This window comes from Micropterus dolomieu, linkage group LG22 (assembly GCF_021292245.1).
Source record: "Micropterus dolomieu isolate WLL.071019.BEF.003 ecotype Adirondacks linkage group LG22, ASM2129224v1, whole genome shotgun sequence".
Classification (NCBI taxonomy): domain Eukaryota; kingdom Metazoa; phylum Chordata; class Actinopteri; order Centrarchiformes; family Centrarchidae; genus Micropterus; species Micropterus dolomieu.
Window position 1 is genome coordinate 26,071,775 of NC_060171.1, and position 17,037 is coordinate 26,088,811.

The window sequence follows — 17,037 nt, forward strand, 5'->3', positions numbered from 1 at the left end:
TACTACATTGTGGCTACTATTCTTTAAGCTGCAATGTTTGAAAACTCACATTCCCTCAAACTGTTTTCTTCAGCCAGAAAGCGTATTTAAAGCATGTGCAAGAAATGTGTGCCTTACCACATCCCTGTGGTAGCTGAGAAAGGACCCTGAGAGACAGAGCCCAGGCCAGACGACACACAGCCTGCAGGCCTGGAAGCTTCCACGGCTGGCCGTCCATCAGACGACTGTGCACTGCAGACACATACTGCCTCTCGGTCAGCAACGGCAGTGCCTGGAGCAGATCTAGAGGAACACAACCACAGAGATAAAAAACACTGAAACCAAAAGCAATCTTATGCACAGAAATAAGTAGTGAGTTCAGTCAAAGTTAAAATCATAGACATAATATGTATTTAACATGTTCTCACCATCTCTATCTTCTGTTCCCTGTTCTACGAAGCTGACATCCAAGCAGTAGAGCAATGCCATGACCAGAGCCAGGTTCACGCTGTCCAATGAGCCATCAGCTTGAGCTGTCACTGTCTCCAGGTGGCCAATAAGAGCCAGGGTGTCATCTTTAGTCAAAGGTGATTGGCAGGTCCATGAAAACAGGCTGTCTGCCAGGGCCTGTCGGGATTCCTTGATGAGGTCAGAGACCTGGGGGGGCAAGAAAGGGAGTTAAACGCAGTCCGTATTCCTCTCTGTATATTCCTCCACTCCATGTTTCTACTTCAGCTACAATAGAAAGCTACTGACTTCACAACAAGTTTGACAGACAATGAATACATTGCGAAGGTGATTATCTCTTTTTCAAATAAACCCAAAAGATTTGCTCACACCTCTTTCCTGTGCTTCTCGTTGCCCAGTCCGCGCTCCTTCTGCAGCCGCTCAAACTCACGCGTCACATTAATCTCTGACACCAAGGTTAATATGCGTTTGGTCAGACCCTGGTTCATCAGGTCATCTGTAAAACGTGTCGTCAAAGCCACCAGTTCTCCACTGAGTGAGACAACAAAAAACAGTACAGGTCATTAACAAGAACACATTGATTTGAGGATGAAAAACACACAACAGAATTACTACATGCGACTTTAAAACCACTTGGAAACTAACACCTATTTCCAGGAAAAATGCCTAAAACATCTAACCCATCATCCTGTAGATTTTAAGGCAACTGAATATCTAATACACCTGGAATGCACCTGTAACTGTAAATTCTATGAAAAGAAACTAATTTACAACAGTTATTTCACAATTTTTAAAAAATTTACCAGTCAAATGTCCATGTTTTGGCCATATTTACTTTTTACATGTTCACTTTTATTGGCAGTTTTCTTTAAAACATTATTCCTGTCCAAATAACAAAGCTTCCAAAACACTGAAATATTGATGAAAACAGGGGGTATTACGCAATACCAAGACGGCGGCCCGGGCAATCACATAGAAAACAGCTCTTTTTGGATTGAAAAAAGCAAAAACGGCTGTAACTGTAAATGTACATTGTGGTGCGTTTGTTGTTATTATCCGGCTAACAACTCTGTGAGTTTTGTTATTTGAGTGATATTAGTTACACAGCTGATCAGGGCTGGAGCTGAGAGATATCTAAGATGCAATAACTGCTGCCATGTACAGTGATTACAGAGTGATTTATGTTGTGATATAAGTTCATTTAGATGCTTGGTGTTTGATGTGGATAAAAATGGCTGGTTTGACGTTCTGGCTGAGCCTCCTAGCTTCACAGAGGTGTGTGGCATGCATACGGTGAATACTAGGATCAGTCATGGATTTCTCATTTCATTTTGCGCAAAAATCGATCATCCTGCCCAGTACTTCAATGGTTAAAGCACGTCATTCTTTGAACATACTACTTAGACTACGTAGACAGCATTATTACCTTAGGTCCAGGGTGAAGGTCTTGCCATGGCGTGACTGGATGAGTGTGCGCAGGGAGTTGGCCACACAAAGCTTTCCATCCCAGTAGAGCAGCACAGCAACCAGACCTCGTGTCAGACCTGGAAAATGGGGCTGCTGATGCTCACCTGGAGAAAGATAAATATATTCAGAATATCAACTGTGTGAAATCTCAATGTCTTTACTACTGAAAGTTTTTCGGTAAAAACCTAAAACAAAATAGCCTTTAAAACTAATGCGAGTGCTGTATCGATAAACACTAGGGCTGACCCCTAATAGTTGAAGATTCGATGCTTCGATGGGCGGAGCCTGATTCGACTGTCAATCTCACAGTCGAAACTTTGCAGCAAAACAAGGATCATGCCATTTCAGCAATATGGGTGTGCTCAACGTTTTTTTTTACATAGAACTACCAGTTTTCTCCCACTAACTTAATATACAGCCTATTACATTATACATTTCAATGTTTATTGCTGTAAATAAACATGTAAAAAGAAAAATAAACTTTCAATAAATGTTTTTATAGTGCATGAATAAATCCAAAATTGTAACCCTAACCCTGTGTCGTGAGTGCACATGTGTAGGCGTAGCGTGTCTGTGTGTGTAGTGGCAGTGGAGGAACACTTGAGATGGAGCGGATCCCCCGCTTCACCGTTGTTGTGCCGAGTTGTCCGCACCTCACAGGACTTTGGGATAATTTGTCAACATTGATGAACCACACAAAGAATATTATATTGAACCGTGACGTGCATGCAATTGTGGGAAGTTCGGCATGCACACTAAACTCTGTACAAGACCGGTGAATGGCAGGCGAGAGAGAGAGAGAAAAAAGGGTCTTCAAAAAGCATCAGTTTAGCTGGAAATTTACAGTGTAAGTTGAATGAAAAGAGACTGCAGCTCTGCAGCTTCTCAAGATTAAAGCAGAGCCACCATACGTTACCCCCCGCTCGCAATCGCCGTGCACAAAAACACACATGATAGGCAGGACTTGACAATTCTGATTCGACTATGTAAATCCTTAGTCGGAGACAGCCCTAATAAATACATAGTCACTAAACTTCCTACATAACGCTCTTTAGTAATTTGCTTACAAGCCATGTCTTGTTTTCTTATGTACATTTACCTGCCAACAGAAGCTCCAAAGCTGCCAACTCTCCAATGTCAAACAAATCACTGAGGATGAACGCCTCTTTGAGAAGCTGCTCTGGAAGAAGCCGTGACCCCTGCTGACCTTGGATGGCGATTCCTTCTGTGCTGGCTTTACGCACCTTCTCTCTCTGCTCTGCACTCTTTGGCTGAAAATCAAGACCTGAAGTTGTTAACATTACAGTCACATAAGACACAGTGTCTGTCTACACAAAGGAAGCTGCAGGCTACCCAAGAAGAATACTATTATTCAAATGTGAATTGACAGCCATTACACAGGAAGGATGTGTCTCACCGGGTTCCTGAAGAGAGAGAGAAAGTGCGCTTTGTGTTTCTTCAGCTGCAGGTCCAGGAGGTGGACGCTCTCTGGCTGTCTCCTCAACACTGCCCCGTCCACTGTCTCCCACAACTCCTTCAGCGGCCCCCACAGACTGGCTCCTGAAATGGGTTTTCAAAGGTCTTGTCTCATCACACATGCACAGAACAGATTACAGTTTCTAATAACCATACTTGGCTTTGGTATCTCTTGCTTTATGCATTTTGTGTAATGACTGATGTTCTGCTGAATCCTGTACTCAAAAATTGGCAGGAGTCAGATTTATTCTGAATATACTGAAATGAATAACATTGTATGCAATTAACAGTCCTGTATAATCTGACGTAAATGACTGACAGGACATATGTTGGGAAGTGACTATTTTTGTGATGTTGACATTTTGAATATCTTTCAGACTGTAACAAAGAGTAATAACTAATACAAATATGTTGCAGAGGTATACAACATCATACAATTTTATAAAGACCGATGGGCATGAAATTGGCAGTAAATGTAAAACCTTACGAGGAAACTCACCTTAATATTACATTAATCTTGAATATCTCATACTATTTACCTTTCTTATTATATATTTAGCCTCATTATTCAATTACACATAACGTAATGATTTATGGATTATTTTATCAGGAACCCGCAGGTTGGCTGTCGCTAAGCAGCATCTATCAAGGTTATAACATACAACTCAATATGACCAGCTTCACCAGTAAAGATCTGACACTGCCTCTCTGACAGGTTATAATTAAGCAGAGGTTAGTTCAAGCCTGGACTTTACACGAGATTGCCTGAGAGTTATGCGTGGCAAAAGTTACCAGAGGTAACAGTTACAATATACCAGTGATGCTAAACATTTCTTTGCTTGTCCCAAGTCTGTTTGTTTTAGTTTCGCTTCCAAATAAGTAACGTTAACGTAAACATTTCTGCTGAAAGATCTGTCACAGGTGTTGCGTTTGAGAAGGCATACTGCCCGCATGGCATTGGTTCCAACGTGAAAATGTGTTAACGCTAACTGTAAACGTGGTTACCCACCGATTAATTGTTTAACTAAAGTCAGCTAGCCTAACGTTTAACGTCCCTGCAGGCTAGGCTAAGTTAGCCTAGCAGCCCAAGCCTGAACTTGATTGATCCATCACCATGCGGTAGAAACATGACATGCGAGAAAACGGGCACGAAAAATTGAATATGTTCTTGCTTATCTGTGAAATATCAATTACTAGTAACGGCTAGAAATGAAAACAATGAAGTTACACTTAGTAAAATAAGTATAGTTCATACCCGAATTTACCGCCATCTGCGCCTCCATGATACACTCGGAAAATTGGACACAGGCTTTTGGGCTGGTGCCGGTGATAAATTCTATAAAAACGTTTCTGTCAAATTTCTTCAACAAAAAAATCTCCAGCTCTAGATGGATGCGTATACTGCATAATTAAGCATGTAAGGTATTTTAAACATTCACATAATTCAAGATAATCTCTTCAGGCGAGGTCCTTGGACCGATGGAGCAGTCGAGCTGGACGGGAATTGTAGTTTACTAGTGCAGATTAACTCAAGAAGCACCGTCATTTAATTGGATTGCCTGTGGATTTTATTTTCATTTGACAAATTCCATTGTCTTTCAAATATTATTTTCTTTGAAACTTCAATGAAGCAATACTTGTGCTGCGCTGAAAAGCGTTAATGAACCACATGTGGCACAAACGTTGGTTCCGCCCCGTGTTGGTCCGTACTGTTTTGATGTTACACCAACATGTCCACGCGAGTATGACAGTTGTGGATCAGTGACCGCTGGGATGGAAATTCGTCATTCATGCAATTTAAACGTCCGTGCCGCCGTAGATGTAGCACCACATTAAAATAGAGGGTTTGGGGACATTTTAATCAAAATCATGGCTCGGGTTGTCAAAGTGTTTCGGACTCTGCGGAATCACTGGAAGAAGTCCACGTTTGCTGTGTGCGTCCTGTCTTACGGGGGCCACTGGTTGTATGGTAAACACTGGTGAGTCTATCAGGTTATAGTATTTCCACCGATTAGATAATATAATAAAAAGATAATGATATGGTAACCATTTTAAGGTAGGGTATAGGCCTGTTTGTGTGTCATCCATTATTATGTGTGTTGTATCTTATCAGTGACAATGTTCTGCGGAGAGAGGCTTGTCTGGTGGCCAGGGTAAGGCATCACTTATTTTTGCACATGCATTTGCCAGCAAAAGACATCATCATATAAACTAAATCCTTCTTCAAGTACCTATTATTCCTCCTAAACATCATCACAATCTCTGTTAGGAATTTGGGCGTCAGCAGATAGCCCCACATGAACATCTGAGGAAAGCAACAGTGATCTTGAATCCTGCAGCTTGCAGTGGGTAAGAAGACAGAAATCTTAAAACCTCTTACTGACACTTTTGTCTGGACTTCAGACAGCAGTGTTCCTCAGAGTATTTCCAACTTGCTGTCCCAATCTTCCACAGGAAAGCCAACAACCTGTTTGAAAAGAATGCTGCTCCTATTTTACACCTGGCAGGTGTGGAGATAACAATAGTAAAGGTATACTTAACTTCTTTTTAAAAAAAAAACTTGGAATCCTTCAGTGTTGTTAGTGGCTCTAGTAGGGATCCCATTGTGTGACACGATGATTATATATTTCTCTGCAGACAGATTATGAAGGCCAGGCGAAAAAACTAATGGAGCTCATGGAGCAGACAGACATGCTGATTGTGGCTGGAGGGGACGGCACCTTGCAGGAAGTCATCACAGGCTTACTGCGAAGGCCAGATCAGGTAGGTGTCACACTGTTATTCTGTTGGTCTGTCATTAGGGTTTGGTTTATCATGCATTTGCAAAACATAGGAGGACAACTTAATCCAAACTTTTCTTTTAGCAATGTCACTGACCGATGTTTTATGGTTACAGGGTACACTCAGTAACACGCCGATTGGATTCATTCCACTCGGCTCCCACAATTCCCTGAGTCCAAGTCTTCACCTCCTCAGTGACAACAAGGTCAAGTAAGTAGCTCATCAATATTGTACTTAAAGATGCAGATCACATCGTCACACACCCGCGATTGACTGTGTGTTGGATGTGTCTCACAGAGTAAATATATGTATTTGTGTATGGTGTGAGTTTCTCAGTAGGTAACTTAAATTTATTCTTCTGCCTTTTATACACTTTCCAGAGACATTACATCTGCAACTCTGTCCATTCTGAAGGGAGAAACTGTACCCCTGGATGTGCTACAAATCAAAGTGAGAAATGGCTTCTGTTCACTCTACAAAGCCTAATAGCTAGGAACTTAGTGTTTGTCTGGAATGCAGATACTTGCTTATGTCAGTATTTTGTTTTCAGATCAACGGATCATTTAAGGGATTTGTTTTGAAAGAATTTCACACATTCTAATGTGCCTTTCTTCGTCAAATATGCAGTAAGATGTTATACGTCAGCGCATTTTGTCTCGTTTCTAGGGGGAGACCGAGCAGCCAGTCTTCGCCCTGATGGGACTACGTTGGGGTGCGTTTAGAGATGTGGCTGCAACAATCAGCAAGTAAGATTACTCAGATTATAACTCTGGGCAATTCGTGACATAATTCCCCATATAAAAAAAGAGTAATTAACCATATTTCCCCCGTAGATATTGGTACCTTGGACCGCTGAAGACAAAAGCAGCACATTGGTTTAATACTCTTCGGGTAAGGCCATATTATTTGTCTTAACATGCTTGGGTTAGAACAATATATTGAACCAATTTTAACCTTTTTTTAAATATCTGATATTGGAAAGCCATGTCAGCTACCGCCAGTGTGATTGAGATTCCTCTCTGGTATGAAAAACATCTTTTCCTTTTGTGTAACTCATAAGTTATGACTTTGCTTTGTACTTGGTCATTCAAAGGAAGTGTCCTTGACATTCTTCGCCTGTTTTCTACTACCATTGAATGCTTGCATGATTGAGTCATTCTACTTTAAACATCTGTTAACCTGAAAGAAATGTATAGTCAAGTTATGCAAAATCTAGGCAGTCATCAGCCTTAGTAAAACTCAAGATGTCATCAGTAGTCTGTAACGCACAGTATACATCATGAGGTTATTGCTGTATTTCCTTGTCACCCACGACTGTCGTAATTCTGTAGCTGCTCATGTATTTTAATCTTACACTGTTGTAAAATCTCTCAGGAGTGGCCCCTGGTCAGGGAAGTCTCAGTGTCCTACTCGGCTCCCAGCCTTCGACCCCCTGACCTGCCTGCTCACAAGCCTTCCAGACCCAACCTGCTCCACCGCATCGCCCGCAGACTGAAAAACTACTGGAACCCTCCTGTTGAAGGTAGTGTGTTATTGTAGTCATGCTTGGATCACACAATGGCAACATGACACCAACAATGTAATTTTTTTTGTGTGTGTGTGTGTGTTTGCGCAGAGCCTCCAAAGGTGGAGGAGCCAGAGGAGTGGAAGGAGCAGAAGCTTTCAACATTAGAGCTGTTTATTCAAACGCACAACAAAAACCCAGTGAAAAGGGTCAGTTCAGAAATAATTGTATCTATCAAACCTACCTGTTCTGAGCACATGAATGCTGACATGATCACATTAAACCGCATCTGCCTTGTTCTTCTCTTTGACTTATTAAATATTTTGCTTCTCTTTATTTGAACTTGCAGCGCACAAATGACTCCCTGATGATCTGTGCAGAACCAGACAACTTTACCGTGGGCGAGTTCATCACTGTTGGGTTAGTAGTTTGTTTTTAATTAGTCTGCTGCAAACAGAGAACACCATCGAGGCATTAGACATTATATGAAAGCTCATGTTTACAAAAATTCAATGTAAATGTTTTTCATATAGAAATAAAAAAGAAGAGGACCCCACTGTATTCACTAAAAACTCAACGAAACTGGAAGCCAGTGCTTGCCGACTGCAGCTGCCAGAGGTCAGAAACCCCTTAATACGTCACGTCAAACTAAGGATTGTGCTTATAGTCAATTTACTCACTAAAGCTCAGCATGTTAGTTTTTGGATTCGACATTGAACATCAATATGTTTTGACCCCTCAGGGCACCGGCGGCTTCTACAACATTGACAACGAGGAGTATGAGGCCATGCCTGTGGAGGTAAGGTTGTTGCCACGGAAACTACGCTTCTACATCAGTGCAGAGCGCCGAGAGCAGCTCCTCTCACAGATGCAGTGATGAAAAAAAGAACATTAAACCAGGAAGAAGACAAAAACTAAACCTGAGAAACACAAAAGCAACAAAAAAGACACCATGACACTCTGTCATTATGAAAACGGATATCTGCCTCGCCAGCAGTTTTAAATGATCAGGAAGTACTATTGGTTTGAACAGTCTGTTTTATTTCATGTAAACAAACAATAAACTATTCAGTTGAAGTTGTTAAATTACTACAATTATGAGGATTACATTACATGTCGATTTATATGAAAGGACCAAGGCTTTGTTTCTTTAAGCCAGTAGCCCACGTACAGGTTGTCTTACTAAAGGACTTTGTTTACTGAATGGTTTCCTGTTGCCATCACATTTGAACTTGATCAATAAAAATAATCTCTGTCCAGTTTGTCACAAAGTATTTTTGACATGTAGTATGGAAGCATTTAGCAGATGCCTGGTTTAGGAAAGGGTTACAGACATGGGTGCATGGCAGAAGTGATGTACAAGTTGTCAGAGGACAGTAAATCAATTAGCCAGGCACAAAGAGCAGATGTTTAGGATTTGATTATAAATGTTGGTGTGGTGTAGCTTCTTCACCAGTGACCTTTTTAACGCCAGTGCTTTGGGCTGGCTGTGACTGGCTGGGTTGGGGCATACAGATGAATGACTACGGAAGAATATAGAGATCCTGCAGCATAACTACTGTCTGTGAAATGTGCTATAAAAATAAACTCTGCTTGCTTGCATTCCGTGATACAAATGCCCAAGATCGTAGACCAGGAGTTTGGCAGACTCCCTTGGTGAGGCTGGGTCTGACAGATGGTGTACACAGTAAATCTGCAGGATTAAGCAAGTGGCTGCATTGCAGGCATCTAAAAATATTTGGTTGTCAACACATTTATTTGACAGCTTTAGTGACGAGCTACTTTGTATATTGAAATTCTACATACAAAGATCAACTTAATTTGAGTTTTAACATAAACTATGATGAATTGTCAGAGGGGTAACTCCAGAGATGTAGTATTACACTTCCATATAGCTGGAGGATTCAGAAGTGACAGATCAAACAAAAGAATGGTCAAAATCGGAGCAGCAGAGGCCGGGATATCCTGACTTTTTAGTCCCTAGCATGAGTGATGCTTCATCCTATGTTTCCTATAATGCAACTGGGTAGTATCTTTAATTAGACCCTTAATGGTCACCTCTTTCAAACCATACCCTTTTGTAACAAAAAAGTCTCAAGCCCAAGTGGAAAAAATAACCGTGATTAGGATTGTTTGCCTCGTTAAACTACCAGTGCATAAAGTAGTTATATTTGGCTGTATACCTCAACCAAGTACAACAGTAAAACACGCAGTAACAGATTAAATTTTAAATTGTACAATAATTAGCTTGTGGGTGACATTTCACTTGTAATACATATGTACTTTGCAACAAAGTATTGGATCTAAACAGCGCTTGCACTACTGGGGAATGCTGAAGGAATGTGGTCCTGGTCAGAGAGGGAAGAAAGAAATGTAGGAAAATAGTTATGCAGTGTTGGAAGCAGCGGATTAGATAATGAGCTATGAATGTTTTATTGTTTTACAATGGCAGTACAGTGAATTTAACAGTTGCTCATGCTATTGAGTTGATGTGTACATTACTGACATCTGTTACAGTGTTTCACATTAGTAAAGGTGAAGACTTGTTCTGTGAATACTCTTGATTCACATTACAATCAAGAAGAAAACACCACTTGGATGCACTGCTGCAGGTGTGCAATACGTTTGCTGTCTTTGACATTCAGTAGAGTGACACGCTGTACAAACGACTCATTTAGCTAATGCTGGTGCACACGGCTCCACAAAGAAGGCATTTTATACAGTGGTGTGTTGTGTACATTCCCTTTCACACTGAACATACACCTGTAAAGCAAACACAGTCGGAGGCAAGAATATACTACTGCTGACAAGTAAATAGACCAGTCAGAGTCAACAGGTTTCACTGGAGACAGTGAGGTCATTCAGAAGTGCTAAGGACAATGTACAAAATCTTTCCGCAAATACTGTTGACACACATACAGAAATGAGTCGGCCACTTTGCTCTTGTAAAGTTTGAGAAAAATCACATTTCCTTAAGGCCCCATTTTAACAACAAAGCTTAAGTGTCCTTCTCTTCCAAATACAACACTTAGTTTTATTTAACCAACCCAGAAAACATCCTAGGAGGTCAAGTAAAACAGTACAGGCTATAAGACCATTAGCAGTTATCAACCTGGGGATCAGCAACTGAAAGATCATTTCTGGAATGTGAAAATGAAAAATAAACCATCATTGAATATTTGTAGACTAGTGATTTAAAAATACTTGTTTAATAAAAATGACTGTGTTTTTAGCTGCGAGATGGTTGAGAACCACTACTCCATTTTTGTATGAGGCGAGCATCAGCCTCATGTGTTCCAACATGGAACAAACGGTCACTGATTGGCAGCATGGTGGATTAAAGTCTGCCATGATAATTCAAAAGACACAGTTGGCCCATCTCTAGAGCTGGATTCACTCAATGGGTCTGCGATGAAAAGACAGAGAAAGCCTCGTCTGGAGCAGACAGAGGGGTAGAGGGGTGGAGGGGTGTGTGTGTGTGTGGGGGGGGGGGCAAACACCACGTCTCCAAAAACACAAAGGGATCTATCTTCAGTCAAGGACACAAACAAGCAAAGAGGATCTCTTTGAAGCTGATCAACAAGCAAACTCCATCAAGGACTCTTCATTCAGCAGGATCACAAAAGATATATTGGATTCCACTGATGAGTACGTCTCTAGTTCGAATAAGAAAATACAATGACACAATGACAGCCTGTATACAATACAACACGCACACAAAGCTCCTCCACTCCATAACCACTTGCTGGCTTAGACTGTAAGTCATAAACATAGCATTAAAAAAGAAGGTACAGTTAAGCATAATCACTGTGTGCATCAGGAAATAGTCCAGTGGTGGACATGGTGCAGCATTCATGATAAGTTAGTGTTATAGATTCACATTCATTGACAATTGAAGAACCGCCGCTGATCACGACATAGTAAGGTAAAACAAGTAACACGTCAAAATGTTTCCGGAAAGCCTCCGTCGCTTGTGATCAAACACAGAGACACACTATCAGATCTACCTCGTGTTGAAGGTGCATAAAAAGTTAGTATTTAACAACCTTTCCCTTCTTATTCTGTGAGCCAGCTTCATTATAATGAACCACCCCTGTTATAAAAAAAGACGATCAAGCTCACTAAACAAAAAGACGGGAACAAAAAGCACATATATAATTTCAGCTACCACAGACTCCTATTGCTTCCTTTTTGAAAGGCGAAAAAAGGCGTTTGATTAACCCAGTCCCAAAGTAGCTTTATCAGAAAAAGAAGAATAATCACCCAAGTATGGTACTGTTTGAGTTTGTTTCACATTGTGACGGCAAGAATCTCCAAAAACATGTATGTGAAGCGCACAAATTCATCTCCAGCAGTAAATACTTGCCGTTCCAGTGAATTTTTCATTGTGAGTAGTGGAGAACGACCAATCATCCTGCTGTGATGACCGGACCTCATCAATTTTATCCAGTGCTTTCGGCCCTGGCCACTTAACGCAGAATCAGAGTCAAACAAGAACAAACAAGCCAACAAACATGTCTGCAAAAAGAACAGTACTGAGTGATGTAACATGTGAATGGCTACAAGAGCACACTGCTGCCATGCAGCACTGTCTGCTAGGCAGGTGTTTATCAGCCACTGTGTACCAGCGCACCAAGTGTCCTCTTCATCCACACTGGCTGGAAAAGTCTCCACAGGTCAGATGAGAACCAGGCAGAGTGGGGGGTGGGGGGTGGACACCCAGGAGGGGACAGCAGGCAACAGATGGAAGTCCCAGGGTGGAGGCAGTGTATTCAGTGTCTTTGTGTGTGTGTGTGTGTGTGTGTGTGTGTGTGTGTGGGCCTTGAAGGCACAGATATCCAGTGGCGTTTCCCAGGCCGAGGGGGCTCAGGGGCAGCAGAGGTTGTCTATGACCAGCGTGACATCAATACCGTACACCTCCAGCAGGTCGACCAAGAAGGAGCGATCACCCTGGGGATCCAGCCCCATGGCCCTCACATGCTCAGCGGTGAGGGTGGGATCGGTGCTGCCTGCTACGTCTGACAGGGTCTGGAAGATGCGGTTATTCAGCTCCATGAAGAACCTAGGACGGGATCAAAGATGACTACGTCATGCTGTGGTCCCCTCTGCATCACATTGACAAACCCCACATAATAGTACTACTCTCCTGAAACTGCCTGTGATTATGACCCAAGTGCATTAGCAGCAGTGAATACATCCGCCAAGGACTCACAGAATGAAAAGATCCTCTTCGTTTGACGTGCAGTCTCCGTCCACCTCTTGAGCGTAGAGCAACATTTGCCTGGAACAAAAAAGTCATCATCTATCACTCTGAAATGTTCCTTGAAATGCAACAAAACAGCACTGGCCAGTATTTATTAGTATCTGTTTTCAAATTGGTGCATGTATCACCATCAAAAACTTTCAATTTACAGATTGTAATTGATTTTAAATCTGCCTATTTTTCAGTATTTGTCAGTGTGTTTATCACCTCTGTTCACTCAGTTTCCTGTATTTCTCCTTGTCCGCTGCATTCACTCGGAGCAGCGGCTGCAAATGGCTTCTGTGCGTTTTCACATTCTGGTTATCAATGTAGACGTCATACAGCTCCTTCTTATCCTCAAAAATCTTCTCTGTGGTGCCTTAAGAAATTATGAAAGCATGCTCATTTAATAGTGGGTCGTTTCCATAGATTACAGTAATAGTGGTCAATCTGAATGCAGTACAGCTTCACTCACAGGCCACGTACGACATCTCTGTCTCCAGGGTAGTGATGTCGGCTATGTTGATGTAGAAGAAAGGCCGTAACTCAGGCACAGAGACACCAATTCCAGGCAAAGAGACGTTGGCCAGGCAACAACAGCAATACACTGAGAAGACAGAACGAAGCGAATGAAACGTCTCTACAGAAACTGAAAATAAAAGACCACACTTTGTACATTTATTCCATCCTGAGGCGTCTGTGTTAAAGAGAAACAAGGACAAATAGCAGAAACGTAACTACAGTAACAGCAAGTAAAAGGCTGTAAGTGTGTTTGTGTTTGTGTGCGTGTGCGTGTGCGTGTGTGAGCGAGCCTCTCACCCCTGTAGCAGACCACACCTACTGGTGGAGGGGAGAAGATGAGGAGACGTTTCCTAAGCAGTGCAAACTTCCACAGCACCATGATCTGCTCCCCAAAGAACTGGATGAACTGGGACATGCAGCCAGCTGGGTGGGTGATCTGCAGGGAGCAAAAAGAAATGTGACAGATATGTTGGTTTTTGTTGTTCTGAGTGAGCCCCCCTGCTATCACCGACAAAATCAGTGTGTTCTGCTGTTTTCAGACCTTCATTTCTGGGTGCATACAGCGGTTGATGGTGGTAACGCTCCAGGTTGGGCAAGTGGTGACTAGACCATTTCCTGCAGGGGGAAGGACAGCCTTCTTATCTTCATAGAAGGCCTCCAGTGGGGAGTACTGGCCTGGACACTGCAACTGGTGTCTACAAGGCAATGATAGGTGGAAGAGGAGGAGGAGAGAAAGAAGAATCTTGTCAGGTATGAGTTATCCAAGTATTTCCAGATTTGTATAATTAAGCTGATTAAGCTTGCTTGGGTGTATTTAAACAAATCACATATTAATGTTCTGTCAACATCGCCATGTTTACAGCTCAGGCAGCGTATTCCAAGAGATTTAAAGGCAATAGCTACACTGAAGCTTGCGTCTGAAACCATTCACTCTATCACTTTTTGTTAAACACCATAAAGGGAAGTCTATGTAAAAGAGTTGTGTATTCAATATCACACACTTTTTAGGTCATCCAGAATGCAAGATTACATATTGGGCTTGGTTAGTAACGATTACTTGTTCTTAAATTGCATTGTGGGATCATTGGAGGCCACTCGCGTTACATAAATGCCACTTTTGTATTTGGTTTAACGACTTCAACCATTCAGCACCACCTGAGACATCTGCCCGCGGCCGCAGAGCGACATTAAAACAGCCACAGTGACCAACTGGAGGCTAGATTACCACACTCCTTTCAGATTCATTCAGATCAAATTGTATTTGGGGATAACCTGAGCCATCAGTATTCTTAACTCGAAACTGTGGATGTGTCATTTATTTATACATAGTCAATGAGCAGATAGGCTTTTCGTGAGATGACTGAACCACAAGAGCAGAGTTACTGAAGAGAAGAGAGGCTGTCAAGGCCTCTTCCACTTCCGTGCTTAGACTTTATACAAAAACTGCATGTAATGGGCGCTTGTAGCTGGGACTCTGGGTTTATGTTTAATAGATGAGAAAATATTTAACAAAAAGGAGCAAGACAGCGAGAGTTAGGAACATAAAGAGAAACATGCGAACACGGTTGGGCGAGGAATAAATAAGTAATAATAATAATAAACAGAACAGAAATAGGGTGGTGCAAACGTGACAAAATAAAAATAAAAACAGAAAGACTCACACACAGGGGCACGCAACACACGGCATGTCTTACCTGACTTGGTTCTCCAGGAAGTGCATGTAGCGGTAAAGAAGAGTGTAGGAGGGAGACAGTATTCCCACAGACTTCATCCTCGCTCCTCGCTCCAGCTCACTCTCCACAGGCATGTTGGCAAAACAGGCCAGCCCGAAGTAACAGCCTTTACGGAAATATCTAGCCAAGGGCAAATAAAAAAAGATCAGTATTAGTTTATCAGAGTAAACACAGAGGGACAGGTTTCTGATACGGACTGTGTGTCTCTAAAGACTGGATTCCATGCGTCTTGATTAGTGGGCGTGAGTGGGAGTACGTACATGAAGTCGTTGGTGATCCGATGGGAACCGCTGGCCATTGACTTGAATTCAACTCCGTCTAGGTTGATGTCGTGAGGCAGACACCACTCGACCATATTCCCTGCCATTCACACACACACACAAAATAAACCACAAAGTTACTTCCCATTTCCTCTACTTTCATCCTGCTTACTTCCCCTCATTCTGTATGCCAGTCATGTAGGAGCAAGAGGTCAGACAGTAAGTAAAAGCACTGACTCAGCTCTTTAGCTGTCTGCACACTGACCTCTTCCATATATGAAGCAGAAGCACTGACACTGACCTTGTTTTCTGTTGTGTTTGATGAGCTATTGATTGTATATCATGTTGTCTTATCTGTTTCTATCATTTCATCAGCCAGCTAGGGTTTCAGTCACTCAATTATTGCATAAGCTTTACAGTATAAATGATAGCTTTCAAGAACTGGACAGCCAGGAGGTTTATTTCTTTAGGAATCTATTTCATAGGGTCTTGACATTTGGAATATTTGACAACCCCACCTGGGCATACACCCTTCACCGCCATGAGTCAGTGTAATGCACTAAAACACACTTGACAGAGGAGACTGACGTCTAGGTAAAAACTGAGAATTTTAAACATGAGAGAAAGAAGATCACATGATATTGCTACAATCTGACTTACCTGATCTTGTATCAAAGGTAACCACAAACACAGCCACAATCTGGTCTTTTTCCTCCCAGTGATCCCTCACCGAGAGGCCGGGGAAGGGAACATTAAGATCTGTACCCATAGGCTCCGGGCGGTCCCTCCCGTGCCCAGAGAGCTCTGTTCGCGGACGGCCCGGACTTATTTCCCCGCCGGGAACAACAGCTGTGACATTTCTCGTCGGGCTGCAGGTTATAGTGGTGGCGGCGGAGCTGCTGCTGCTCCACCCAGTACCAGCCGCGATAACCGTCGGTGTTCTCCGCCCGGCTGGCTGCGAACTTTTCTCCGACGGTGCGTCTTCCTCCCGGGGCGACGCAGGCGGCGGCTGGGCCGCCTGGTTCGGATCGGGCGGCGGGATCTCCTCCCAGTCCAGCAGCGGGGCTCGGTCAGACTGCTTCACCATAGCGCTGCTGCCTCCGAGGACTCGCGGAAAGGAGAAAAATATCAAAAAACTCGGATGTCCAGTTGAATCGAGCTCACTAAACACGCTGCTGGAGCCGGATCATGATGTCCTGCTGCGTGCTGGGTTGTTTTCTATGTATTTGTAAGCGTGTCACATCCACTGACGGGTTGCTTTCCCTCCTCCCGTCTCACTGTTTTGATGACGTCGCTGACTTCCGCCCACGTGTCTATATTACTTTTTCATACAGTGACCTAATTTTGACTACGGGCTATTTGTTTGCCCATAATAATTATATATATCATATTCTTACAACGTTCATACAGAGATTCAGATGCATGTTGTAGGTACTATTAAGTATTCATTTACACTATTTTCATGTTATTTAGTTTTACTATCAAAGTGAAAGTGTAGTTTCCCCTTTTGCTATCATTATCTATATCCATATGCATCCATATAGTCCTACATTGTATGGGTAGATTTTCATCGTTTTTATGGTAACGCTGTAGACAGTTGTTTAT

At 42.5% G+C, this 17,037-nt stretch overlaps 3 protein-coding genes across 3 annotated transcripts in view; 1 reads left to right on the forward strand and 2 right to left on the reverse strand.

Annotated features, from left to right (window-relative positions):
- Positions 1–4,881, reverse strand: part of nup205 (nucleoporin 205) — a 19,536-nt gene extending 14,655 nt beyond the window's left edge. The window contains exons 1-7 of the mRNA XM_046036678.1: positions 4,646–4,881; positions 3,332–3,474; positions 3,014–3,185; positions 1,874–2,018; positions 819–978; positions 408–636; positions 118–282 (exon numbers count right to left, since the gene is read on the reverse strand). Of these exons, the coding sequence (XP_045892634.1) occupies positions 118–282; positions 408–636; positions 819–978; positions 1,874–2,018; positions 3,014–3,185; positions 3,332–3,474; positions 4,646–4,673 (1,042 nt within the window). The 5' untranslated portion in view covers positions 4,674–4,881. The remainder of the gene's footprint in view (positions 1–117; positions 283–407; positions 637–818; positions 979–1,873; positions 2,019–3,013; positions 3,186–3,331; positions 3,475–4,645) is intronic.
- On the forward strand, positions 4,846–8,934 carry agk (acylglycerol kinase). Its single transcript, XM_046036689.1, has 14 exons — positions 4,846–5,369; positions 5,504–5,543; positions 5,660–5,739; positions 5,845–5,920; positions 6,028–6,153; positions 6,287–6,381; positions 6,552–6,621; positions 6,838–6,917; positions 7,005–7,062; positions 7,546–7,693; positions 7,787–7,884; positions 8,025–8,095; positions 8,209–8,293; positions 8,418–8,934. Exons 1-14 carry the CDS (start codon positions 5,260–5,262, stop codon positions 8,550–8,552), a joined length of 1,272 nt encoding a protein of 423 aa, XP_045892645.1. The 5' UTR covers positions 4,846–5,259; the 3' UTR covers positions 8,553–8,934.
- Positions 8,935–10,084: 1,150 nt separating this feature from the next.
- On the reverse strand, positions 10,085–16,981 carry dennd11 (DENN domain containing 11). The gene is made up of 9 exons (XM_046036688.1): positions 16,093–16,981; positions 15,433–15,532; positions 15,134–15,292; positions 13,981–14,134; positions 13,737–13,875; positions 13,393–13,524; positions 13,146–13,296; positions 12,888–12,956; positions 10,085–12,737 (listed from the first exon to the last, which is right to left on the reverse strand). Exons 1-9 carry the CDS (start codon positions 16,517–16,519, stop codon positions 12,542–12,544), a joined length of 1,527 nt encoding a protein of 508 aa, XP_045892644.1. The 5' UTR covers positions 16,520–16,981; the 3' UTR covers positions 10,085–12,541.
- Between the last annotated feature and the right edge of the window lie 56 nt (positions 16,982–17,037).